Source organism: Berkeleyomyces rouxiae (assembly GCF_048999995.1).
Source record: "Berkeleyomyces rouxiae strain 22BRR77 chromosome Unknown BrBRR77_ptg000001l, whole genome shotgun sequence".
In the NCBI taxonomy this organism is placed as follows: Eukaryota; Fungi; Ascomycota; class Sordariomycetes; order Microascales; family Ceratocystidaceae; genus Berkeleyomyces; species Berkeleyomyces rouxiae.
The window spans coordinates 223614-250093 of NW_027396491.1; the positions used below are offsets into that span (position 1 = coordinate 223614).

Sequence of the window (26480 nt, forward strand, 5' to 3'; positions counted from 1 at the left end):
CACACAACTTAGATGGCTATTCTGAGAATAGAGCGGCACAAAGAGGAAGGAGGAGGAACAATCACACACTTCAAAGAAGAAGAAAGGTTGAACTAACAGATATACACCTGCATCAAAAATGGCCAAATCGACAGAAAAACTCACCAAAACGACTCTGAGCAACAGCTCAATTGATTCTAAGACTAGTTCGAGCAGTGCATCGAACAAAATAGACAAGAAACCGACCGCGCGCGATGAAACGCGCCGCACGACGCGCCTGGGGCTGAGTTTTGCCCAGATGGCGAGCCAGGAACCGCGTTCCGACGACGACGAGCTGCTGCGTTCACCGTCGCAGCCTGCGCCCGTCACCTCATCGATGAAAGTCGATGCAGGTGTTGAAGATGCGCCGGTGGTTGAGATTCCCTCGACACCCGACTCGCGCGACTCGGACGCGACAACGCCGACGCCTAATGCACTGGATGGGAACCTGTTCGTGTTCAGCCAGGCTCAGCGCGATGAGAACGACACCAACAACACCAACAACACCAACAACAACAACAACGACCAGACGATTCCGGCGAAGCGCGCCCGAGAGATTGCTCTCATGTTGGAGCGCAAGCGCCGGCGCGACGAGCAGAACGCCGCCATCATGAACGAGGTCTTCCTTGTTCTAGAACGACTCAAGGAGTCAGCCTCCGAGGCCCAGCTGATGCGCATCCTGCGCCAGTTTGGCAACGAGTGCGGGCTCGTCGTAATGTCGCGCCACGACCACAAGACGCTGGTTGAGATGGAAGTCTCAAAGGCTGCCCGCCCCAAGCCAGCACACGAGGCTGAAGCCGTGGCTGCGTACAGCGAGGCTGCGACGCAGACACCTGAGGTGCCAGCCGCGCCTTCTGTCCTGGGCAGTGAGCCCTGTGCCAGCAAAAAAAACGCCACCCCTGCGCCTAAGGCCAATAAGCGCAGACGCCGCGGCAAAAAGGCCAAAAAAAATGCTGCGACCGCCGCAACCGCCGCAACCGCCGCCACTGACCAGGCTGATGCTATGGTCATCGACACCGCTGGCGACCAGTCCAGCACACCCGACACCACTACCTCGACCACCACCTCGACCGCCACTACTACTACCGATGACGCCGCCGCGCCTCCCGCCCCGGACACGGCTATGGCTGATGCCGACGCGCCCACTGAGTCCCCCGACACGTGGACCGTAGTCGCCAAGCGCGCCCAGAAGAAGGCTGCCGACAAAACCACGACCCCCGCCCCCAACACGACCACCACCACGACCACCACGACTGCCCCTCGCGAGAAAACGGCCGTCGTTATTGTCACCACACCCGAGTCGAGAGCCAGCGCGCTGCCCCAGCGACGCGTGCGCGACGCGGTGAACCGCCTTCTTGGCAAGACTGCAGTGTCTGCGGTCCAGCGCACCAAGGCGGGCAACATCTTGCTGCACGCTGTGGACAGTGAGGCCGTCAGATTGATGACCTCCAATCTGCAGCGCGTGGTCAAGGAGCTGTCCTGCTTTGGCGCCTGCGAGTTCACGCGCGCCACATCTCCCGGCTCCAGAACCCACAAGTCGTCAAAGCTCTGCTTTGTCATCCACGGTGTGCCGATTGAAGACGGTTTCGACAGTCTCAAGGAGCTGCCCAAGGACATGGCGGACTTCAACGGCGTCAAGATCTCCGACTCGCTGCGCTGGCTTGTGGTCCCTGCCAAGGGTAAGCAGGCTGGCTCGGTGGTCGTCGAGGCCCTGACCCAGGCTGACTACGACAAGTGTGTCGGCAAAAACGTCAACGTCGGCGGCGCTATTGTCCCAGCAGTGCCCTACGTTGACCGCAAATCTACGACAGACGGCCCCCCTCGCCTATGAAAGAGGGCCCTACGGCCGGACAACGTCTACGCATCCTTCAGCACAACGTGCACAAAATGAAGGCTGTTCATGAGACAATACTTGAGGCTGCTGCAACCGGAAAGGCGGACATTGTCTGCATCCAGGAGCCTTATACCATAAAACTCAAAGCTGGGTATAGAACATTGACGCAGCCGGGCTTCACCCTGGTTGTGCCGTTTAATGTTAGGAATCTCGAGGCCATGCCTTTGCGCCCGCGGGTCCTGACCTACGTCCGCCAAGGCCTGCCGTTTTCTGTGCTGTTCGAGTTTGGCGATGCTGAGAGTGATATTCAGACCCTGCGCATCCTTGCGTCGGAGCCGTTTTCGCTTCTCAATGTCTACAACGAACGCCAGCTGACTGTGCAGCCTGTCCCCGAGACCCAACCCCGCCCCTATACCATTGAGCGCACCAATCTTTTATCGCGCAATATTGACACCAGTACTTTGCTTCTCGGCGACTTCAATCTCCATCACCATTGGTGGAATTCCCAGCGAGAGCATCCCCACGAACCACGAGCTGACTCTTTTGCTAACTGGCTGATGTCGCAGAATGCCACCCTGATTGTCGACGACGACTACGTTGAACGCAACGGCGGCACATACGTCAACAGCAGCACGACCTCGGTGATCGACCTCGCATTTTCCCTGCGGTCTCGACCGGGCCTGTTTACGAACTGGAGGTATCTTCAGGAGACGGGCTCCGATCACCGGGCCATCAGTTTTGATTACGTCAGCACCACCACACCCAAAACCCTAACACGTAACCCGGCGTTCAACACCAAGACGGCCGACTGGTCGCTGTTTCGCAAGGAATGGCTGGCTGGCCAGGCTGACCTTGAGCTTCAGCTGTCCCTGGCAGAGATTTCTGCAGACGGTGACGCAATGGCGCGACTGCTTTCCGAGGCCCTGCAATCTGCTTGTCAGAGGTGCATGTCAGTGAAGAGGCACAGTGCCCGCGCAAAGCCATGGTGAACAAAAATCAACGAAGCAACTGTCAATACCCAGACAGACACGGGCTAAGCACAAGGCCAACAGATATACACCTGCATCAAAAATGGCCAAATCGACAGAAAAACTCACCAAAACGACTCTGAGCAACAGCTCAATTGATTCTAAGACTAGTTCGAGCAGTGCATCGAACAAAATAGACAAGAAACCGACCGCGCGCGATGAAACGCGCCGCACGACGCGCCTGGGGCTGAGTTTTGCCCAGATGGCGAGCCAGGAACCGCGTTCCGACGACGACGAGCTGCTGCGTTCACCGTCGCAGCCTGCGCCCGTCACCTCATCGATGAAAGTCGATGCAGGTGTTGAAGATGCGCCGGTGGTTGAGATTCCCTCGACACCCGACTCGCGCGACTCGGACGCGACAACGCCGACGCCTAATGCACTGGATGGGAACCTGTTCGTGTTCAGCCAGGCTCAGCGCGATGAGAACGACACCAACAACACCAACAACACCAACAACAACAACAACGACCAGACGATTCCGGCGAAGCGCGCCCGAGAGATTGCTCTCATGTTGGAGCGCAAGCGCCGGCGCGACGAGCAGAACGCCGCCATCATGAACGAGGTCTTCCTTGTTCTAGAACGACTCAAGGAGTCAGCCTCCGAGGCCCAGCTGATGCGCATCCTGCGCCAGTTTGGCAACGAGTGCGGGCTCGTCGTAATGTCGCGCCACGACCACAAGACGCTGGTTGAGATGGAAGTCTCAAAGGCTGCCCGCCCCAAGCCAGCACACGAGGCTGAAGCCGTGGCTGCGTACAGCGAGGCTGCGACGCAGACACCTGAGGTGCCAGCCGCGCCTTCTGTCCTGGGCAGTGAGCCCTGTGCCAGCAAAAAAAACGCCACCCCTGCGCCTAAGGCCAATAAGCGCAGACGCCGCGGCAAAAAGGCCAAAAAAAATGCTGCGACCGCCGCAACCGCCGCAACCGCCGCCACTGACCAGGCTGATGCTATGGTCATCGACACCGCTGGCGACCAGTCCAGCACACCCGACACCACTACCTCGACCACCACCTCGACCGCCACTACTACTACCGATGACGCCGCCGCGCCTCCCGCCCCGGACACGGCTATGGCTGATGCCGACGCGCCCACTGAGTCCCCCGACACGTGGACCGTAGTCGCCAAGCGCGCCCAGAAGAAGGCTGCCGACAAAACCACGACCCCCGCCCCCAACACGACCACCACCACGACCACCACGACTGCCCCTCGCGAGAAAACGGCCGTCGTTATTGTCACCACACCCGAGTCGAGAGCCAGCGCGCTGCCCCAGCGACGCGTGCGCGACGCGGTGAACCGCCTTCTTGGCAAGACTGCAGTGTCTGCGGTCCAGCGCACCAAGGCGGGCAACATCTTGCTGCACGCTGTGGACAGTGAGGCCGTCAGATTGATGACCTCCAATCTGCAGCGCGTGGTCAAGGAGCTGTCCTGCTTTGGCGCCTGCGAGTTCACGCGCGCCACATCTCCCGGCTCCAGAACCCACAAGTCGTCAAAGCTCTGCTTTGTCATCCACGGTGTGCCGATTGAAGACGGTTTCGACAGTCTCAAGGAGCTGCCCAAGGACATGGCGGACTTCAACGGCGTCAAGATCTCCGACTCGCTGCGCTGGCTTGTGGTCCCTGCCAAGGGTAAGCAGGCTGGCTCGGTGGTCGTCGAGGCCCTGACCCAGGCTGACTACGACAAGTGTGTCGGCAAAAACGTCAACGTCGGCGGCGCTATTGTCCCAGCAGTGCCCTACGTTGACCGCAAATCTACGACAGACGGCCCCCCTCGCCTATGAAAGAGGGCCCTACGGCCGGACAACGTCTACGCATCCTTCAGCACAACGTGCACAAAATGAAGGCTGTTCATGAGACAATACTTGAGGCTGCTGCAACCGGAAAGGCGGACATTGTCTGCATCCAGGAGCCTTATACCATAAAACTCAAAGCTGGGTATAGAACATTGACGCAGCCGGGCTTCACCCTGGTTGTGCCGTTTAATGTTAGGAATCTCGAGGCCATGCCTTTGCGCCCGCGGGTCCTGACCTACGTCCGCCAAGGCCTGCCGTTTTCTGTGCTGTTCGAGTTTGGCGATGCTGAGAGTGATATTCAGACCCTGCGCATCCTTGCGTCGGAGCCGTTTTCGCTTCTCAATGTCTACAACGAACGCCAGCTGACTGTGCAGCCTGTCCCCGAGACCCAACCCCGCCCCTATACCATTGAGCGCACCAATCTTTTATCGCGCAATATTGACACCAGTACTTTGCTTCTCGGCGACTTCAATCTCCATCACCATTGGTGGAATTCCCAGCGAGAGCATCCCCACGAACCACGAGCTGACTCTTTTGCTAACTGGCTGATGTCGCAGAATGCCACCCTGATTGTCGACGACGACTACGTTGAACGCAACGGCGGCACATACGTCAACAGCAGCACGACCTCGGTGATCGACCTCGCATTTTCCCTGCGGTCTCGACCGGGCCTGTTTACGAACTGGAGGTATCTTCAGGAGACGGGCTCCGATCACCGGGCCATCAGTTTTGATTACGTCAGCACCACCACACCCAAAACCCTAACACGTAACCCGGCGTTCAACACCAAGACGGCCGACTGGTCGCTGTTTCGCAAGGAATGGCTGGCTGGCCAGGCTGACCTTGAGCTTCAGCTGTCCCTGGCAGAGATTTCTGCAGACGGTGACGCAATGGCGCGACTGCTTTCCGAGGCCCTGCAATCTGCTTGTCAGAGGTGCATGTCAGTGAAGAGGCACAGTGCCCGCGCAAAGCCATGGTGGACGCCCGAGCTACAATCACAACGTCAGGCCGCATCGCGCGCAGAGAGAAGATACAGACGAGGCAGGCTGTCGCTGGTTGAGTTTCATTCGATTCGCAACAAGTACACCCATGCTGTCGAAGATGCTAAGTCTACTCACTGGACTACCTTTCTTTCTGACGCTGACAACGAAAAGGTCTACACAGCCTGGAAATACACCAAGCCAGCTACGGCGAGTTACTTCCCCCCCATCCAGGGGCCAGACGGGTTAGCCAATACCCCCGAGGAGAAGGAAAAGGCTTTCCTGACGCTACTGGGTGCTACGTCTAGCGCAGGTGTCGACCCCCGACCTGACATTGCGGATACACACGACCCCCATCACGACCCCCATCACGACACCCCCCACGACACCCCCCCGAACGACACCGACCGAAGCATATACCCCTGGCCTGACCTTACAGACCACGAGATCAAGGAGGCAATCATGTCCGCCAACGCCAAGAAGGCCCCCGGGCCCGACGGCATGAACGCCAAGATCATCCAGATCGCCTTTGAGGCCCATCCCGCGCCCTTTCTCTCCGTCTACAAAGCCCTGTCTCGCCTCGGAATACACCCCACACTCTGGAAGCAAGCTACTGGGATTGTGCTCGCGAAAGACGGAAAGGCTGATTATTCAGTCGTAAAGTCCTACCGCATCATCTCACTGCTCAACTGTCTAGGCAAAGTGCTCGAGAAAGTCTTTGCGACCCGCTTAGGGTACCTCGCTAATTGCCATGACAGCTCGCTTCTAGACGACACTCAACTGGGAGGCCGCAAACAGCGTTCAGCCATGGACGCCGCTCTCGTATACGTCAGCCACCTGCAGAAGGTCAAGGAGATGAAGCTCGTTCCAAGCACTCTCTTCCTTGACGTCAAGGGCGCTTTCGACCACGTGTCAAAGCCCTGCTTGATGCGCAGCTTACGTGAGCTCGGTCTTCCCCTGGTGTTCCGAAAATGGGTTGCTTCGTTCCTCCAGGACCGTACTGTCGGCCTGCACATCGAGGGTCAGCCGTTTCCGATGACCCCGGTTAACATCGGCATCCCCCAAGGTTCCCCCATCAGTCCTCTACTCTTCCTGTTGTATGCTCGGCATATAGTGGCTCGGGTGGCCGGCGACACACCACAACTTCAGCTGTCGTATATAGACGACTTCAGCGTAACCGTGGCGTCCAAAAGCCCGAGGCGTTCAGCGGCGCTTCTCGAAGAACTCGTGACGGAGCTGCGGGCCAAGGCTCGTGACTACGGCATTGAGTTTGAAGAGAGCAAAACTGAGCTCATCCACTACACCGATGCTGCAAAGTGGGCCTCCCAAACTGTCCGAGTAGGTGATGTCACTGTGCGTCCCCAAAAGATGGTCAAGTGGCTAGGTTTCCATTTCGACAACAGACTTTCGTTTAAACAGCACGTCCAGGCACGGACCCAAAAGGCTGAGATCGCGTTCCGCGGCTTGCTTCGGCTCGCTTCGAACACGCGTGGACTGTCCATCGCGGCACTCCGTCAGCTCTACATCTCCTGTGTGGGTACCGTCGCCGATTACGGATCAATTCTCTGGTATGACCCGTCAAAACCCCAGCTCAGTCTGCAAAGGGTATACCAGAAACTGCAAAGCCAAGCTGCCGCCCGTATCCTAGGTACATTCCGCGGTTCACCAACACGCGCCGTCGAAGTCGAGGCCGGCCTCCCGCCCCCCTCTATTCGATTCGCCAAAGCACGCATGGCCTACGCCGCTCGCACTCTCCGCCTCCAACGCAACCATCCCGTCCGTGTTGCGTCCCAACCCGACAAGGACGAGCTTGCCCCCGATGACTCAGACCTGCCTCTCCTGGGGCATAACATGAGTGTCAAGACTCGACTCGGCTGCATCATGCGCGAGTTGAAGCCATTGGTGGCAGGCATGTGGAGACGAGAACGTCGCCGACAGGAGTGGGATAGTCCCTGGCAGCCGCCACTGACCGACCGCATCTCCATCGTCGTCGACCCTGGACCCAAGGAGGACGCTGCCGTCAGGCATGCCCAGTTCTTGTCAAGACTTCCGAACGATGCCGTCACCGTGTATACGGACGGCTCCAAAGAAGGCTCCAGGTGCTCGCTTGCAGCGTGCGTGGTCGATACCAAAACCGGTGAAATCAAAACGAAAGTCAGTCATCGACTGCAAGATGTGGAGGTTGCAGACTGCGAGAGCGCCGCCATCGTGGAGGCACTCACGCTCCTCGCCAAAACAGAAAAAATAACAAAGCAAGCTCGCCCCTGCTATGTGTTTGTCGACAGCCAAGCTGCCATTGCGCGGCTCCGCAAGCACGGCCACTTCGCGTGGCAGGCCCGCCGCGTCCTAGGTACATTCACGTCGCCAGTCACGGTGATGTGGTGTCCCGGGCACATGGGCATAGTGGGGAACGAGATTGCAGACGCGGTTGCACGCCAGGCTCTCGAGAGTGATGATGAACGCAAGTTCAGCTCACTGGGCAGTGTCTTCGCCAGGGTTAGGAGGTTTACCATGGACAAGTGGGAGACTCTCTGGGCTTTTGAGCGAGACACCGCCGCTGGTCCCTCCCACGGCTCGCACTACCTGCGTACCATCGGTGGTGATCCAGTTCTCCGTGCTAAGGCGCCCAAGGTTTCCGGACCAAGATGGCTAACCTCGGCGTACTTCCAGATGAAGGTGGGTAAAGGCAACTTGTTGCCCTACCTGCTGCTCATCAAGAAGACGGACTCGGACCGGTGCCGCCGTTGTCAAGAACATGAAAGCGAGAGCGTTGAGCATGTGCTGCTGCACTGCGCCGCATTTTCTGCAGAGCGTCAAGAGATGGCCATGGCATTGAGTCCTAAGTCGCTAGATCTCCCGACGCTCTTCAATACGAATAACGGAACCGAGGTGCTGCTGAAGTTTGTTCGCAAGACGGGTTTTTGCACGAAGGCCTGGGTAGAAGGTGTGGGGAGAAGAGAAAGTAGTGGTGGGAGGAGAGTGGAGGAAGTTGAGGAGTGAGGAGGAGTTGGTGCTTGTGTCTTTGGACAAATTACTGTGTCGACCACGACGTATTTCCTTTGTCGTTGATTTTTGCTGGAGTTTGGATGTTGTTTTATTGTACCTTGCTATGTGTAGATTTACTGCACCTCGCCATAACCCTATCAGGTTCCATGCGAGTAATGAATAAAAAAAAAAAAAAAGGTTGAACTGCAAAGAAAGCAAGAACAGAATGGTATAAAGAAGAAGAAGAAGGTAAGCAAGTGCATGTGATTGTTAAGCTTGGAGAACAAGAGTAAACCTGATCAACTCAGGGCAGGAGACGACGATATTTATGTTGTCGGCGCTCCTGACAAAACTCTGTCTTCCCAAGCTAGAAACAATCAACATCTAACTACGAACAAAAGATAAGTCTCGTGTAAACAAGACGTAACAGGTTCGTAACAATCGAACCAGATAACAACCCCCACCTAAGCACGCAATGGCAATTGCAACAAGAAAACTCCGCAGCAGCAGAACAACGTCTATCAGAGCACCCGTGCTCAGCACATCCCACGACAACCTCATATCCGTTGATCAACTCACGATCTACACAGACCAACCTGTGCCATAAGCGCATCTTCATAGGTCGCCGACCTTCGGCGTTGTGGAAAAGAAGAGTGGGGTAGGTCTCATGCATAACCCTTAGCATGAGCAGTGTCAGGATAGCTATTCATGACAGTGGGGTCCACACCTGTTAGGCCGATATCGCTGTAACGCGACATATCGTTGCCTGGGTGTCTTGAGGGATTTTCAGTCTGCTGCTGCAGTGTTGGTTTATCTCGTGAACTAACATCCGGTTTGATAGTAGCGTCTGGTAACGTTGAGTTACGTATGTCCCCACTTTCGGTTATCTGTGATTTGGTTCTAGCTTGGGAAGATCTCTGTTGTCAGAATCTGCAACGCCTTAAATAGCGTTGCCTTCTGCCCTGTGTGATCAGGTTAGCTCTTGCTCCCCAAGCTTAACAATCACATACACCCCTTTTGCCATTCTTCTTTGTATACTAGTTTATAGTATCACTTCTTCGATAGTACCTTCTTCTTTAGTACTATATCTTTAATCATCACTTGTTTCTTGATAGCCTTCATTGCATCAGTACCTTCTGTCGTCTTCGTTACCTCAGTGTTCCTGTGATTGTTTATTCCCTTCCGTGTGTTATAAGATCAATTAGTTGAGTGTGCCTCTTTACCTCAAACCGACCATACGACCTAGAGAGTTCTATCCTCTCCTCCCGGCCGTATATCCGCGCAGGCCTGACTGTCCACCTCTGGAACCTATCATTGTCCCGAGTCGTTGGCTTTCTAGAACCCTAATGGTTTCCTTGGGCCCTATCCGTAATATTTTGTTAAGCTTCATTTAAAGACTCACACATTCTTCCAACTCTTTGTTATTCTTTAGCACACCTTATTCTTCTTTTCGTTCCGGCTCTCGACTACGGCCGATATCCCGTCTTCCTATGATCATACTAGCGCTGCTGTTGTTACACAACCTTCTTCGTCCGCTAGTCATAACTCGGCTCTTTCTGGTTCTTAGTTGATTCCAGTTCTCAATCTACTTCTCTTCTTCTGTGGACAGTCAGTTGATGGCACTGTCTCTGTCCCAGCTCCTTTAATTTCGTTAAAGCACTTTGTTCCTCTAGGCTAATGTCGTCTCAAGCTTTGCGTTCCGCTGCAAGCAAGGAGAACCGGCGGGCTCACCGCACTACCGCTGAGCAGGTTCTCGATCCTGTTGATCAGGATGACCTACGGCTAGAACAAGTGCACAAGCGATATCCCGAATACAGTTCGGACAATTATTATGATTTGCGTCCGTTGTTCTTGCGGGACGGTGTACCTTCAACCACCTCTTGTCAAGACGCAGGTCATGCTGTTAATCTTGTCTCGACTGCCGAACATATCAATGCTCTTCCGTCTGATGATGCACATCTAAATTTGCAACTTGTCAAGCAAAACCGGGATGGCATGCTCACACGTGGCTTCATTGCTCCTACTTCTTCAGTGTTGGCTTCTCCGATTCTTTGTCCTCGGGAACCAGGCAGTGTACGATCTTCTGTTGATTTATGGGCGGTCAACTACCTTATTTTATAAGCTGTTCCTTTGGTCCCGCATCAACTAGTCGTTACAACTTGCCACATCTGAACGGGGGTTTTTAGAAAGCCATGTCTACCAGCTATGCACTTTTTGGCTTGCAGCAATGATGTTGCCAACTCCCAGATTACTTTGAGTTACAACATGGTACCTGAGTGTATAAAGTGTTGTTGTTGAGTTTATTCACACACCTGCCATTGTGCCAAAGCATGTTATTGAGTTCTTGTGGGATTTCTTGGACAGTTTATGTCTGTTTTTAGACCTCTGTGTGTTACGGGTCGTGGACCCGATGTTGGATCATCTTTGGGCTGATCCATGTTGACCCACTTTTTGTGTGATTTGAAGTTGGGTTCACTTTCGGGTTAGGGTTTGTCGACCCACTTTCATTCGACCAGGGTGCGACCCACTTTTTGTGTCACATGGGTCGGGACCCACTTTTATGTTCAGGGGGTATGGACCCATTTTTATTGTACAGGGGTCATAGGGCTGGTTGCCCTGGTGGGGCGCACACAACTGGATTCTCAAACGCCTATAAAGCATGGCCAGTTCCCCCACCTTTAGTTTAGATTTTCTTCTTCCTTTTCTTTCTTTTCTTCCCTATGTTAAAGATAATAAACAGCATTTGGTCATAACTATGAGATTCTCTCATACTTAGTGAAACCCGTCACACTGTGTCTGTATTTCTTGGCCTTTGTCTTGCCTAATTGTTTTGACTCCTGTTGGGTCTATTTATATGATATCAGCAGCTGGTGTCTGTTCTTTGCTGAGCTCGTTGGTTCTACGAACAGCTCGTGTCTGTTCTTTGGGTTGACACCTCTTAATGCCTCTTCCTTGTGACACCGTGTGTCCATCGGCGACTGCTTTTTTGTGTCTCTTCTTTGACCACTATGGTGCTTGCGTTTGACCCCTGCTGGGTTATAATTGCCGACAGCTCGTGTCTGTCCGGGTATTGATAGTGTAACGATCTATGGATCGAGGTAGGCTCAGGCTCCGCCCTCACCGCCGTTTACACCGCCGTCCACACCGCCTTGCACACCGCCGTTACTCACCGCCTGCCAAACCCGTGTGCACACCGTCGTTGTCAAGGGTACGCGTCATACCTCTACCGCGCGTATATAGATAGTGTTGTTTCCGCCCGTTTTCTTGTACATTAGTCTTTTCTCTTTATCTGTTTCTTAATTTATTTCTGCTGTTCTAAAAGCGTTCTCCTTTAGACCGTAAAGCCTTACAATAGAAACAGATCTACCCTTGTTTACACTGTCCTCGTTTCTTTTACCCTGTCTTCGTACCTTTTCCTCGTTACCACCCGCCACCTGTACATCGTTTCTCTCTGTTCCTCTTTTGTTCCACCGTCACATGCCCTACTGTGCACCTACCACCGACCCCGACTCTGACACCACTTCCAACAACACCGTCTTCTTCGACTCTGAGCCTCCTCCGACAGCCATGTCCGATCCTACTGTCCCTGTTCCAGCCCCGGCGGCCCCGTCGCTTCAAGATCTGCTGCAAGCCATCCAGCAGCTCAACGAGAAGCACGACCACGCGCAACAACAATTGCGCGACGAGTTCAACAGTGGCCAACAAAAACGAGATCAGGCCATCGCCGATCTCCAAGCTTTTGCCCGTGCTGCCACCGCTACTTCCGCTCCCGCCGTCGTCCCTGCGTCCCCTGTCCCCACTGCTGTCCCCGCTGCTCCCGTGCCCGTTGCAACTACGGAAAGAAACCTCGAACCGAGGAAGCGTGCCCTCCCGGATATCGCCTTGTTTTCCGGCCAACGCTCTGCCTACCGCGTCTGGGCCCTGAGTGCCCGCTCCAAGCTTGCACTGGACAGCGAGTCAATCGGTGACCACCGTAAGCAATACGCGTACCTTTTTGCGCGTATGACGGTAGAAGCCCAGAACCTCGTCGTGGCGTACTTCGAGCAGGGCTTGCTGAACGACACCGGGCCCCACCAGTTCCTGGAGTACTTGGACTCCATATTCATCGACCCCTTTGCTGCTGACCGTGCTCTCTTCCACCTGGACAACATGCGCCAGGGACCCTCTGAACCCTTCGCCTTGTTCCTGCCCCGCTTCGAAAAAGTCCTCCAGGACGCCAACATCATTGGCGACCGCAACCGCATTTCGAAGTTGCAAACCGCCATGGCGCCTGCCCTCAGACAAGCGATGGTCTATGTCAACGTCCCCGCGACGTACCCTGAATTTACCAACTGCATGCAAAACGTCGCTTCCAAGGCTGAGCAATTCCTACCTCGTCCCCGCCGCGGCCACTACTCCGCTTTCACTGATAACACGACCTACTCTCCGTACGCTGCCCACCCTGTTTCCCCTGCTCCTGCTGGCCCTTTTGTTTCCTCCGTTCCCCCGTCGGCTGCTGCTCGTCACCCCGATGCTATGGATTGGACTCCCACTGTCACTGCCACGGCCCTTCAGCCCCTGACCGACGAGGAGCGCGAGCGCCTCCGCCGCAACCGCGCCTGCTTCCGCTGCCGCCAGACTGGCCATCTGCGCCAGAACTGTCCACTGAACTTTGCCCCCACTACTACCGTCCCTGTCCGCTCCACCAACCTTCCCCAGCTTGCTGCGCCGACCCCAGCTCTGCCCCTGCCTGTGCCCACGCCCGCGTCCCGCGACATGTCGGGAAATGGAGAGCTCTAGGCGAACGTCGCCGTCTAGAGCCCCAAGGAGAGAAGATCGCTCGGGAGGAAATGGGGGCTAGAGGTACCTATATAGATGTTGTTCTCAATAAAACTTGTTCTACCTCTGCCTTCGTCGACTCCGGTTGCCTGTGTCTTGCCACCGTCTCTCCGCGCACCGCCACCCGCGCCCACGCTACTATCCTGCCCATCTGCCCTCGTCCAATTGCTCAAGTAGTTGATGACCGAAATCCACCCGTCATAGACCAAGTTGCTGTCTTCGATCTTGGTCTCGGAGGATTGGACGAGAAACTCTACGCCTACATCGTCCCTGGTCAGACTGAGGACCTCATCCTGGGTCAAGGCTGGATTGCCAAGCACGACGCTTCCCTCCGCCCTGCCCAGAACGAAGTCTTCATCCGCTTGCCCACTCCCCTTCGTCTTACCAACTGTACTGCCAATCCCGATGTCCTCCCTGTTACTGCCCACGCCGTCCGCGCCTTTCACCTCAGAGCCCGCCGTTCTCACAATGTCCGCATCTTCTCCGCCACTCTTCACGACATTGAGAAGGCCCTCAAGGCCAAAATTTACACCGACCCCCGCGCCAACTGTCCCGAGTGGCTCCTTCCTGTCATCGACGCTTTCGACAGGAAGAAAGCTTCCGAGCTCCCCCCGAACCGCCCTGGCATTGATACAGAGATCCGCCTTAAACCAGGCTTGTCCCCGCCCTCGTGCCCTCTGTACTCAATGAGCCGAGAAGAACTGCTGCTGCTCCGGAAAACTCTCTACGACTTGCTCGACGCTGGCTTTATCCGAGCCAGTAGTGCTGAGGGAGGTGCTCCTGTCATCTTCGTGAAGAAACCTGGTGGTGGTCTTCGTTTTTGCGTAGACTACCGTGCCCTGAACAGCGTCACAGAGAAGGATGGTTACCCGTTACCACTGATCAACGACACCCTCCGTGACATCGCTGCCGCCAAGTACGTCTCCAAGGTCGATGTAATCTCCGCGTTCCACCGTCTCCGCCTGAAAGAAGGTAGTGAAGCCTACACGGCCTTCCGCACCCATCTCGGCGCGTATGAATGGCTAGTCACCCCTTTCGGCCTCACTGGTGCTCCTGCTGCTTTCCAACGTTTTATCAATCATGTGCTCTCCCGCTGGCTCGGTATCTCCTGCTCTGCTTACCTCGACGATGTAGTGATCTACAGCTCTGACTCCCGCAAAGAACACCGTAACCTTGTCTGTCAGATCATCCGCGCTCTTGGAGATGCTGGTCTGCAACTTGATTGGGACAAAAGTGAATTCGAATCCCCGTCCATCAAGTACCTCGGCTTCATTGTTGAACCCGGCTCCGGCATCCGTGCAGACCCAGACAAAGTCAAAGCCATCCAGGAATGGGAGGCTCCCACGTCTGTCCGCGGAGTCCGTAGTTTTCTTGGGTTTGCCAACTTCTACCGCTGTTTTGTCCCCGAATACTCCACCGTCGCTGCTCCCCTGACTCTGCTGACCAAGAAGGATCAACCCTTCAAGTGGGAAGACGAACAACTCCGTTCGTTTGAAGCTTTGAAGAAGGCCCTTGTCTCTGCCCCGCTCCTTGCCACCTTTGACCCTGACAGCCCTACCATCGTTGAAGCCGATGCTTCCGGCTGGGCCCTGGGAGGTTCCCTCAGACAGCAAGGTGCTGATTCTCTTTGGCGTCCTGTTGCTTACTTCTCGCGAAAGCTCAGCCCAGCGGAAGTCAACTATCCTATCCACGATAAGGAAATGTTGGCCATCCACTCCTGCCTCCGCGCTTGGCGCTCCTACCTCGCTGGCATCCCGTTCGAAGTACACACCGACCACCAGAACCTTTTGTACTTCCAGAAGCAAAGAACCCTGTCAGAACGCCAACGCCGCTGGGCCCATGAATTGTCCGAGTTCGACTTTCGGTTAATTCATCGACCCGGCGTTACTCAAGTGACCTCCGATGCCCTTTCCCGCCGCGACCAAGACCTGCCCCAAGACCTCTCCGATGAACGCCTCCAGTCCCGTGTCCACCAAGTTCTCCGCCCTGACGGGCCCGACTTCGTCATTGCCGCCGCTGTTTGGGCTAAAGAGCCTGACAAAGACCCCGAAGGAACCCTGACCCTCGACCACGCTGCCCTAGATGCCCCTTTTGCTGACCCGGAACTCCAGACCCTCTGGCACTCGGCACTTACCCATAACGAACGTTATTGGCAAGCGCGACAAGCTGTCCAAGAACAAGCCCGCTCGTTCCCCAACGAGTGGGGCCTTCCTTGGCAGATCAGCGAGTGTACCCTCGACTCCGCCACCCGTCTCCTCTGGCGTGACCGCCTGTGGATCCCGTACTACGAGCCCCTCCGCACTCGTATCATCCAGCAAGTCCACGACTCCACGCTCACCGGTCACCCTGGAGGATCAGCAACCCGTGATCTAGTCAGCCGCTCCTACGCTTGGCCTGGCCTCTCTGACGATGTCCGCCGCTTCGTTGGTAATTGCGTATTACGGATAGGGCCCGAAGAAAGGATTAGGGTTCCGGGTACAGCCAACGACTCGGGACAATGATAGGTTCCTGAGGTGGACAGTCGGGCCTGTGGAGGAAGACGTCAGTTAGACAGAGTGCTAAGACGTATGGTCGGTTGAGATGAAGAGGCAACACACAACTTAGATGGCTATTCTGAGAATAGAGCGGCACAAAGAGGAAGGAGGAGGAACAATCACACACTTCAAAGAAGAAGAAAGGTTGAACTGCAAAGAAAGCAAGAACAGAATGGTATAAAGAAGAAGAAGAAGGTAAGCAAGTGCATGTGATTGTTAAGCTTGGAGAACAAGAGTAAACCTGATCAACTCAGGGCAGGAGACGACGATATTTATGTTGTCGGCGCTCCTGACAAAACTCTGTCTTCCCAAGCTAGAAACAATCAACATCTAACTACGAACAAAAGATAAGTCTCGTGTAAACAAGACGTAACAGGTTCGTAACAATCGAACCAGATAACAACCCCCACCTAAGCACGCAATGGCAATTGCAACAAGAAAACTCTGCAGCAGCAGAACAACGTCTATCAGGTCGCTGTGGTGCAGTGGTATAGCACCTGGCAAGGCTTTTCGGTTAGCTACCGAGAAGTCGTAGGTTCGATTCCTACCAGTGACGCCAATTTTCTACGAGCAGTCAACCTTGACTGGGGCACTTGGGGTTAGTGCTGCTCGTTGGAAATTCATACCAAAAGCTATTCATGTATTTCCTTTCTGTCATAACTTGGGGATTATATTTGTGGGATCTTAGATGTAACTGCCTCCCTGCCAGGGGTTTGGAGTATATTATGTGTAGTAGCTAGCTTGTTTGAGATTCCGTTAAACCTTGATTCGTGTATAGTATTAATATACACCTCGCCATAACCCTGTCAGGTTCCATGCGAGTAATGAATAAAAAAAAAAAAAAAAAACGTCTATCAGAGCACCCGTGCTCAGCACATCCCACGACAACCTCATATCCGTTGATCAACTCACGATCTACACAGACCAACCTGTGCCATAAGCGCATCTTCATAGGTCGCCGACCTTCGGCGTTGTGGAAAAGAAGAGTGGGGTAGGTCTCATGCATAACCCTTAGCATGAGCAGTGTCAGGATAGCTATTCATGACAGTAGCCCCCCTTTTTATGACTGATTTCCACAGCAGTACTAAGATCGTCTGGCGTTAGGCATCCTCTTGTAGAATTCTGCAACCTTCTCAGGTGCATTGGCTAAATGGTCCAGAGGTTCCCAGGAGGGTCCATCATGTTCATAGCCCTCCCAAACTACTTGATATTGCAGAGGGCCACGCGAAGACACGCCTATAATTTCCTTGACCACAAATTCTTCCTCGCCATCTACTATGACGGGAGGAGGAGGAGGGTTTTTCTGGCCAGGAAGAGGATCCGACGCACATGGTTCCAGCAGACAAACGTGGAAGACGGGATGAACCTTCATAGTGGCAGGGAGTGCCAACTCGTAGGCATGCGAAGACACCTTCCGTAGAATCTTAAATGGGCCAAGCTTCTTGAAGTCCAACTTCTTTGAAGGACGAGTAGTTCGAATATTTCTACTCAAAAGCCACACTAAGTCCCCTTCTCGAAGGAGAGGGGCGGAAGATTTGTGTCGATTCGCGTACTCGGTCATCCGCTCACGGCTCCACGTAATTTCAGTCTTTAAAAACTGACAAATGTTGTCAAGCTCTTTAACAAAGTTCCGCAACGGGCCTTTTTCCACAGAGACTGGGAGCGACTCACGCCCACTTCTGGGGTGAAACCCGTGGTTCGCAAAGAAGGGCGTCAGCATAGTAGAACTGGACTCGGAGTCATTGTAAGAGAACTCCGCCAAGGGCAAAAGATCAGCCCAATTGTCCTGTCTATAGTTGGTGTAACCCCGCAGGTATTGCTCCAAAATAGAGTTCACACGCTCAGTCTGACCATCGGTCTGAGGGTGGAACGCAGTACTCAGATTTTGCTTTATGCCCAACAGTTTGGCTAAAGCCTTGGAAAAAGCCGACGTAAACAGACTACCCCTGTCGGACACAATGTCCAATGGCAGACCGTGGAGCCTATACACTGCTGACAAATAGAGCTTAGCAAAACCTGCAGCATCCAGCGAGGAATCGCAAGGTATAAAGTGAGCCATTTTGCTAAGCCTATCGACGACAACGAGAATCATGTCAAAAGAATTGGAGACCGGCAAGCCGGTGATAAAATCAAGGGACACAGATGTCCACCGAGCTTGCGGAATGGTCAGAGGTTTCAGTAGACCGTAGGGACTATGTCGCGCGGACTTGATCCGTTGGCAGACCTCACAATTTCGGATGTACCGGATGACATCACGACGCATCCCGGGCCACCAGTATTCCCGAACAAGAAGTTCAAAAGTGTTCTTTTGTCCAGGGTGTCCGCTAGGCATAATATCATGACAATTCTTCAATGCACGAACTCGTAGATCCTCGTTCGGCAAATATAGAAGGTCGTTGACAAACAAAAGACCGTCATTGTCAAGCCTGCAGACACTGAGGTCCACATCTGGAGGTTTGGTCGACTGGCCTCGAAGAGCAGAAATAACATCAAGAGCCCACTTGTCCGTGGATAGCGCGATTTTTACCTCGTCTACCAAAGACATGGTACCAATAAAATTTTCAGGGGGAATAATAGGAGCACACAGCTCTTTATCCTCCTCAGAAGAAGAAGAAACGAGGTCTTCGTAGCGTCTGGTCAGGGCATCAGCTCTAGAATTCAAGGAGCCAGGCCTATAAGTGATGACATAACGGTACTCGCTCAGTTCCATAGCCCACCTCGCTTGCCGTCTGTTCATGGCCGGAATTTGCTTAAGAACGGCTAAATTCCGATGGTCCGTCAATACCAGAACAGGTTTTTCCAGACTTTCAACCATGAATCGCCACGACTTTAGAGACTCCACAATGGCTAACAACTCCTTGTCACCTACGCCGTAGTTACACTGGGCAGGATTCATTTTTTGAGAGAAATAGGCCACGGGGTGTAGTAGAAGCCCCTTGTCAGTCGGGTGGTATTGAGACATGACGGCAGATATTACACGGTCAGACGCGTCTGTTTCAATAACAGTGTCCAACAGGTAATCAAAGTGCTTGAGGATAGGTTCAGAGCAGAAAAGGTCCTTCAGGGTGTGAAATGCTGCCTCACATTCAGAGGACCAGACAAAAAACATCTAAAAAAACCTTTGCAAAAATGGCCAAATCGACAGAAAAACTCACCAAAACGACTCTGAGCAACAGCTCAATTGATTCCAAGACTAGTTCGAGCAGTGCATCGAACAAAATAGACAAGAAACCGACCGCGCGCGATGAAACGCGCCGCACGACGCGCCTGGGGCTGAGTTTTGCCCAGATGGCGAGCCAGGAACCGCGTTCCGACGACGACGAGCTGCTGCGTTCACCGTCGCAGCATGCGCCCGTCACCTCATCGATGAAAGTCGATGCAGGTGTTGAAGATGCGCCGGTGGTTGAGATTCCCTCGACACCCGACTCGCGCGACTCGGACGCGACAACGCCGACGCCTAATGCACTGGATGGGAACCTGTTCGTGTTCAGCCAGGCTCAGCGCGATGAGAACGACACCAACAACACCAACAACACCAACAACAACAACAACGACCAGACGATTCCGGCGAAGCGCGCCCGAGAGATTGCTCTCATGTTGGAGCGCAAGCGCCGGCGCGACGAGCAGAACGCCGCCATCATGAACGAGGTCTTCCTTGTTCTAGAACGACTCAAGGAGTCAGCCTCCGAGGCCCAGCTGATGCGCATCCTGCGCCAGTTTGGCAACGAGTGCGGGCTCGTCGTAATGTCGCGCCACGACCACAAAACGCTGGTTGAGATGGAAGTCTCAAAGGCTGCCCGCCCCAAGCCAGCACACGAGGCTGCAGCCGTGGCTGCGTACAGCGAGGCTGCGACACAGACACCTGAGGTGCCAGCCGCGCCTTCTGTCCTGGGCAGTGAGCCCTGTGCCAGCAAAAAAAACGCCACCCCTGCGCCTAAGGCCAATAAGCGCAGACGCCGCGGCAAAAAGGCCGAAAAAAAGGCTGCGACCGCCGCAACCGCCGCCACTGACCAGGCTGATGCTATGGTCATCGACACCGCTGGCGACCAGTCCAGCACACCCGACACTACTACCTCGACCACCACCTCGACCGCCACTACTACTACCGATGACGCCGCCGCGCCTCCCGCCCCGGACACGGCTATGGCTGATGCCGACGCGCCCACTGAGTCCCCCGACACGTGGACCGTAGTCGCCAAGCGCGCCCAGAAGAAGGCTGCCGACAAAACCACGACCCCCGCCCCCAACACGACCACCACCACGACCACCACGACTGCCCCTCGCGAGAAAACGGCCGTCGTTATTGTCACCACACCCGAGTCGAGAGCCAGCGCGCTGCCCCAGCGACGCGTGCGCGACGCGGTGAACCGCCTTCTTGGCAAGACTGCAGTGTCTGCGGTCCAGCGCACCAAGGCGGGCAACATCTTGCTGCACGCTGTGGACAGTGAGGCCGTCAGATTGATGACCTCCAATCTGCAGCGCGTGGTCAAGGAGCTGTCCTGCTTTGGCGCCTGCGAGTTCACGCGCGCCACATCTCCCGGCTCCAGAACACACAAGTCGTCAAAGCTCTGCTTTGTCATCCACGGTGTGCCGATTGAAGACGGTTTCGACAGTCTCAAGGAGCTGCCCAAGGACATGGCGGACTTCAACGGCGTCAAGATCTCCGACTCGCTGCGCTGGCTTGTGGTCCCTGCCAAGGGTAAGCAGGCTGGCTCGGTGGTCGTTGAGGCCCTGACCCAGGCTGACTACGACAAGTGTGTCGGCAAAAACGTCAACGTCGGCGGCGCTATTGTCCCAGCAGTGCCCTACGTTGACCGCAAATCTACGACAGACGGCCCCCCTCGCCTATGAAAGAGGGCCCTACGGCCGGACAACGTCTACGCATCCTTCAGCACAACGTGCACAAAATGAAGGCTGTTCATGAGACAATACTTGAGGCTGCTGCAACCGGAAAGGCGGACATTGTCTGCATCCAGGAGCCTTATACCATAAAACTCAAAGCTGGGTATAGAACATTGACGCAGCCGGGCTTCACCCTGGTTGTGCCGTTTAATGTTAGGAATCTCGAGGCCATGCCTTTTTTTTTTTTTTTTTTTATTCATTACTCGCATGGAACCTGACAGGGTTATGGCGAGGTGTATATTAATACTATACACGAATCAAGGTTTAACGGAATCTCAAACAAGCTAGCTACTATACATAATATACTCCAATCCCCTGGCAGGGAGGCAGTTACATCTAAGATCCCACAAATATAATCCCCAAGTTATGACAGAAAGGAAATACATGAATAGCTTTTGGTATGAATTTCCAACGAGCAGCACTAACCCCAAGTGCCCCAGTTAAGGTTGACTGCTCGTAGAAAATTGGCGTCACTGGTAGGAATCGAACCTACGACTTCTCGGTAGCCAACCGAAAAGCCTTGCCAGGTGCTATACCACTGCACCACAGCGACGGCCATGCCTTTGCGCCCGCGGGTCCTGACCTACGTCCGCCAAGGCCTGCCGTTTTCTGTGCTGTTCGAGTTTGGCGATGCTGAGAGTGATATTCAGACCCTGCGCATCCTTGCGTCGGAGCCGTTTTCGCTTCTCAATGTCTACAACGAACGCCAGCTGACTGTGCAGCCTGTCCCCGAGACCCAACCCCGCCCCTATACCATTGAGCGCACCAATCTTTTATCGCGCAATATTGACACCAGTACTTTGCTTCTCGGCGACTTCAATCTCCATCACCATTGGTGGAATTCCCAGCGAGAGCATCCCCACGAACCACGAGCTGACTCTTTTGCTAACTGGCTGATGTCGCAGAATGCCACCCTGATTGTCGACGACGACTACGTTGAACGCAACGGCGGCACATACGTCAACAGCAGCACGACCTCGGTGATCGACCTCGCATTTTCCCTGCGGTCTCGACCGGGCCTGTTTACGAACTGGAGGTATCTTCAGGAGACGGGCTCCGATCACCGGGCCATCAGTTTTGATTACGTCAGCACCACCACACCCAAAACCCTAACACGTAACCCGGCGTTCAACACCAAGACGGCCGACTGGTCGCTGTTTCGCAAGGAATGGCTGGCTGGCCAGGCCGACCTTGAGCTTCAGCTGTCCCTGGCAGAGATTTCTGCAGACGGTGACGCAATGGCGCGACTGCTTTCCGAGGCCCTGCAATCTGCTTGTCAGAGGTGCATGTCAGTGAAGAGGCACAGTGCCCGCGCAAAGCCATGGTGGACGCCCGAGCTACAATCACAACGTCAGGCCGCATCGCGCGCAGAGAGAAGATACAGACGAGGCAGGCTGTCGCTGGTTGAGTTTCATTCGATTCGCAACAAGTACACCCATGCTGTCGAAGATGCTAAGTCTACTCACTGGACTACCTTTCTTTCTGACGCTGACAACGAAAAGGTCTACACAGCCTGGAAATACACCAAGCCAGCTACGGCGAGTTACTTCCCCCCCATCCAGGGGCCAGACGGGTTAGCCAATACCCCCGAGGAGAAGGAAAAGGCTTTCCTGACGCTACTGGGTGCTACGTCTAGCGCAGGTGTCGACCCCCGACCTGACGTTGCCGATACACACGACCCCCATCACGACCCCCATCACGACACCCCCCCGAACGACACCGACCGAAGCATATACCCCTGGCCTGACCTTACAGACCACGAGATCAAGGAGGCAATCATGTCCGCCAACGCCAAGAAGGCCCCCGGGCCCGACGGCATGAACGCCAAGATCATCCAGATCGCCTTTGAGGCCCATCCCGCGCCCTTTCTCTCCGTCTACAAAGCCCTGTCTCGCCTCGGAATACACCCCACACTCTGGAAGCAAGCTACTGGGATTGTGCTCGCGAAAGACGGAAAGGCTGATTATTCAGTCGTAAAGTCCTACCGCATCATCTCACTGCTCAACTGTCTAGGCAAAGTGCTCGAGAAAGTCTTTGCGACCCGCTTAGGGTACCTCGCTAATTGCCATGACAGCTCGCTTCTAGACGACACTCAACTGGGAGGCCGCAAACAGCGTTCAGCCATGGACGCCGCTCTCGTATACGTCAGCCACCTGCAGAAGGTCAAGGAGATGAAGCTCGTTCCAAGCACTCTCTTCCTTGACGTCAAGGGCGCTTTCGACCACGTGTCAAAGCCCTGCTTGATGCGCAGCTTACGTGAGCTCGGTCTTCCCCTGGTGTTCCGAAAATGGGTTGCTTCGTTCCTCCAGGACCGTACTGTCGGCCTACACATCGAGGGTCAGCCGTTTCCGATGACCCCGGTTAACATCGGCATCCCCCAAGGTTCCCCCATCAGTCCTCTACTCTTCCTGTTGTATGCTCGGCATATAGTGGCTCGGGTGGCCGGCGACACACCACAACTTCAGCTGTCGTATATAGACGACTTCAGCGTAACCGTGGCGTCCAAAAGCCCGAGGCGTTCGGCGGCGCTTCTCGAAGAACTCGTGACGGAGCTGCGGGCCAAGGCTCGCGACTACGGCATTGAGTTTGAAGAGAGCAAAACTGAGCTGATCCACTACACCGATGCTGCAAAATGGGCCTCCCAAACTGTCCGAGTAGGTGATGTCACTGTGCGTCCCCAAAAGATGGTCAAGTGGCTAGGTTTCCATTTCGACAACAGACTTTCGTTTAAACAGCACGTCCAGGCACGGACCCAAAAGGCTGAGATCGCGTTCCGCGGCTTGCTTCGGCTCGCTTCGAACACGCGTGGACTGTCCATCGCGGCACTCCGTCAGCTCTACATCTCCTGTGTGGGTACCGTCGCTGATTACGGATCAATTCTCTGGTATGACCCGTCAAAACCCCAGCTCAGTCTGCAAAGGGTATACCAGAAACTGCAAAGCCAAGCTGCCGCCCGTATCCTAGGTACATTCCGCGGTTCACCAACACGCGCCGTCGAAGTCGAGGCCGGCCTCCCGCCCCCCTCTATTCGATTCGCCAAAGCACGCATGGCCTACGCCGCTCGCACTCTCCGCCTCCAACGCAACCATCCCGTCCGTGTTGCGTCCCAACCCGACAAGGACGAGCTTGCCCCCGATGACTCAGACCTGCCTCTCCTGGGGCATAACATGAGTGTCAAGACTCGACTCGGCTGCATCATGCGCGAGTTGAAGCCATTGGTGGCAGGCATGTGGAGACGAGAACGTCGCCGACAGGAGTGGGATAGTCCCTGGCAGCCGCCACTGACCGACCGCATCTCCATCGTCGTCGACCCTGGACCCAAGGAGGACGCTGCCGTCAGGCATGCCCAGTTCTTGTCAAGACTTCCGAACGATGCCGTCACCGTGTATACGGACGGCTCCAAAGAAGGCTCCAGGTGCTCGCTTGCAGCGTGCGTGGTCGATACCAAAACCGGTGAAATCAAAACGAAAGTCAGTCATCGACTGCAAGATGTGGAGGTTGCAGACTGCGAGAGCGCCGCCATCGTGGAGGCACTCACGCTCCTCGCCAAAACAGAAAAAATAACAAAGCAAGCTCGCCCCTGCTATGTGTTTGTCGACAGCCAAGCTGCCATTGCGCGGCTCCGCAAGCACGGCCACTTCGCGTGGCAGGCCCGCCGCGTCCTCGGTACATTCACGTCGCCAGTCACGGTGATGTGGTGTCCCGGGCACATGGGCATAGCGGGGAACGAGATTGCAGACGCGGTTGCACGCCAGGCTCTCGAGAGTGATGATGAACGCAAGTTCAGCTCACTGGGCAGTGTCTTCGCCAGGGTTAGGAGGTTTACCATGGACAAGTGGGAGACTCTCTGGGCTTTTGAGCGAGACACCGCCGCTGGTCCCTCCCATGGCTCGCACTACCTGCGTACCATCGGTGGTGATCCAGTTCTCCGTGCTAAGGCGCCCAAGGTTTCCGGACCAAGATGGCTAACCTCGGCGTACTTCCAGATGAAGGTGGGTAAAGGCAACTTGTTGCCCTACCTGCTGCTCATCAAGAAGACGGACTCGGACCGGTGCCGCCGTTGTCAAGAACATGAAAGCGAGAGCGTTGAGCATGTGCTGCTGCACTGCGCCGCATTTTCTGCAGAGCGTCAAGAGATGGCCATGGCATTGAGTCCTCAGTCGCTAGATCTTCCGACGCTTTTCAATACGAATAACGGAACCGAGGTGCTGCTGAAGTTTGTTCGCAAGACGGGTTTTTGCACGAAGGCCTGGGTAAAAGGTGTGGGGAGAAGAGAAAGTAGTGGTGGGAGGAGAGTGGAGGAAGTTGAGGAGTGAGGAGGAGTTGGTGCTTGTGTCTTTGGACAAATTACTGTGTCGACCACGACGTATTTCCTTTGTCGTTGATTTTTGCTGGAGTTTGGATGTTGTTTTATTGTACCTTGCTATGTGTAGATTTACTGCACCTCGCCATAACCCTATCAGGTTCCATGCGAGTAATGAATAAAAAAAAAAAAAAAAAAAAGACCAGACAAAAGATTGCGTCTTTTTAGTCAACTCGAAGAGAGGTGTGCAGATTCTAGAGAAGTCACGGATGAACCTCCTATAGAAATTGGCAAAACCCAAAAAGGACTGGACTCCCTTAACAGTTCGGGGAGCCTCCCACTCACGGACAGCCGCAACTTTAGCGGGGTCCATCTTCAGAGCATCGGCTGAAATAACAAAGCCAACAAAGGTAGTTTCAGTCTTGTCGAATTCGCATTTTTCACCCTTGACAAACAGACTGGCCTGCGCTAATTTTAGCAGGACTTTGCGCACATGAACATCATGTTCCTCTTGGTTCAGAGAGAACACCAGGATATCATCCAAGTAACAGACACAGAATATGTCCAAATACTCCGACAAGACCTCGCTGACATATTTCTGACACGTGGCAGGAGCATTGGTGAGCCCAACGGCATCACATTGTACTCAAAAATGCCATATCGAGTTCTGAAAGCTGTCTTGTATTCATCACCTTTCTTGATGCGAATCAAGTGGTACGCAGCTCTCAGATCCAGCTTTGTAAAAATGTTTCCCGTAGCCGCCGTGCGCAGTGATTCATTGATCCGAGGCAGAGGAGTTACGTCTTTGATGGTGATATCATTGACGGCTCGGAAATCAACACAGAATCGTAAACTGCCTGGCTTCCTAGCAAAAAGAATCGGGGAAGCCAGCGGCGAAGAGGAAGAGGAAATAAAGCCTTTAGCAAGCATGCCATCTAGATATTTTTTGACAGCCTGCAACTCGAGTGGAGTCATATCGTACAGCGGGGCCTTGGGGTATTTCGCATCGGGAACGAAGTTAATCGCATGATCAATGTCCCGGTGAGGTGGTAGTTGATCAGCACCTTCTCGAGAGAACAGAGGAAGTAGGTCATGGTATTTCTTCGGGATGCGTTCAAGGAGCCGTGCATGCTCTTGTTCCGGAGTTAGGTCCTCCTGATTGAGATAATCCAGGACTTCCTGAGCGGTGACACGATAAATCTGTAGTTTCTCAGCTTTGGCAAAGCGATGCAAAGCCTGAGACGACACCGTCACACAGGAACAAGACACAGCTGACGATTGTGCAATAAAAG

At 54.5% G+C, this 26480-nt stretch overlaps 9 protein-coding genes across 9 annotated transcripts; 8 read left to right on the plus strand and 1 right to left on the minus strand.

Annotated features, from left to right (window-relative positions):
• Window positions 1–118: 118 nt before the first annotated feature.
• Window positions 119–1849, plus strand: BROUX77_000072 (uncharacterized protein; the record flags this gene model as incomplete). The annotated part of the gene is made up of 1 exon (XM_073752264.1): window positions 119–1849. One exon carries the CDS (start codon window positions 119–121, stop codon window positions 1847–1849), a length of 1731 nt encoding a protein of 576 aa, XP_073608309.1.
• Window positions 1850–1905: 56 nt separating this feature from the next.
• Window positions 1906–2841, plus strand: BROUX77_000073 (uncharacterized protein; the record flags this gene model as incomplete). Its single annotated transcript, XM_073752375.1, has 1 exon — window positions 1906–2841. One exon carries the CDS (start codon window positions 1906–1908, stop codon window positions 2839–2841), a length of 936 nt encoding a protein of 311 aa, XP_073608310.1.
• Window positions 2842–2923: 82 nt separating this feature from the next.
• BROUX77_000074 (uncharacterized protein) lies at window positions 2924–4654 on the plus strand (the record flags this gene model as incomplete). The annotated part of the gene is made up of 1 exon (XM_073752485.1): window positions 2924–4654. The coding sequence occupies one exon, from the start codon at window positions 2924–2926 to the stop codon at window positions 4652–4654; it is 1731 nt and encodes a 576-aa protein (XP_073608311.1).
• Window positions 4655–4710: 56 nt separating this feature from the next.
• BROUX77_000075 (uncharacterized protein) lies at window positions 4711–8646 on the plus strand (the record flags this gene model as incomplete). Its single annotated transcript, XM_073752596.1, has 1 exon — window positions 4711–8646. One exon carries the CDS (start codon window positions 4711–4713, stop codon window positions 8644–8646), a length of 3936 nt encoding a protein of 1311 aa, XP_073608312.1.
• Window positions 8647–12108: 3462 nt separating this feature from the next.
• BROUX77_000076 (uncharacterized protein) lies at window positions 12109–13410 on the plus strand (the record flags this gene model as incomplete). The annotated part of the gene is made up of 1 exon (XM_073752707.1): window positions 12109–13410. The coding sequence occupies one exon, from the start codon at window positions 12109–12111 to the stop codon at window positions 13408–13410; it is 1302 nt and encodes a 433-aa protein (XP_073608313.1).
• Window positions 13411–13460: 50 nt separating this feature from the next.
• BROUX77_000077 (uncharacterized protein) lies at window positions 13461–15950 on the plus strand (the record flags this gene model as incomplete). Its single annotated transcript, XM_073752817.1, has 1 exon — window positions 13461–15950. The coding sequence occupies one exon, from the start codon at window positions 13461–13463 to the stop codon at window positions 15948–15950; it is 2490 nt and encodes an 829-aa protein (XP_073608314.1).
• A 1117-nt stretch (window positions 15951–17067) lies between these two features.
• BROUX77_000078 (uncharacterized protein) lies at window positions 17068–18879 on the minus strand (the record flags this gene model as incomplete). The annotated part of the gene is made up of 1 exon (XM_073752928.1): window positions 17068–18879. One exon carries the CDS (start codon window positions 18877–18879, stop codon window positions 17068–17070), a length of 1812 nt encoding a protein of 603 aa, XP_073608315.1.
• Window positions 18880–19112: 233 nt separating this feature from the next.
• On the plus strand, window positions 19113–20834 carry BROUX77_000079 (uncharacterized protein; the record flags this gene model as incomplete). Its single annotated transcript, XM_073753039.1, has 1 exon — window positions 19113–20834. The coding sequence occupies one exon, from the start codon at window positions 19113–19115 to the stop codon at window positions 20832–20834; it is 1722 nt and encodes a 573-aa protein (XP_073608316.1).
• Window positions 20835–21442: 608 nt separating this feature from the next.
• Window positions 21443–25201, plus strand: BROUX77_000080 (uncharacterized protein; the record flags this gene model as incomplete). Its single annotated transcript, XM_073753151.1, has 1 exon — window positions 21443–25201. One exon carries the CDS (start codon window positions 21443–21445, stop codon window positions 25199–25201), a length of 3759 nt encoding a protein of 1252 aa, XP_073608317.1.
• Between the last annotated feature and the right edge of the window lie 1279 nt (window positions 25202–26480).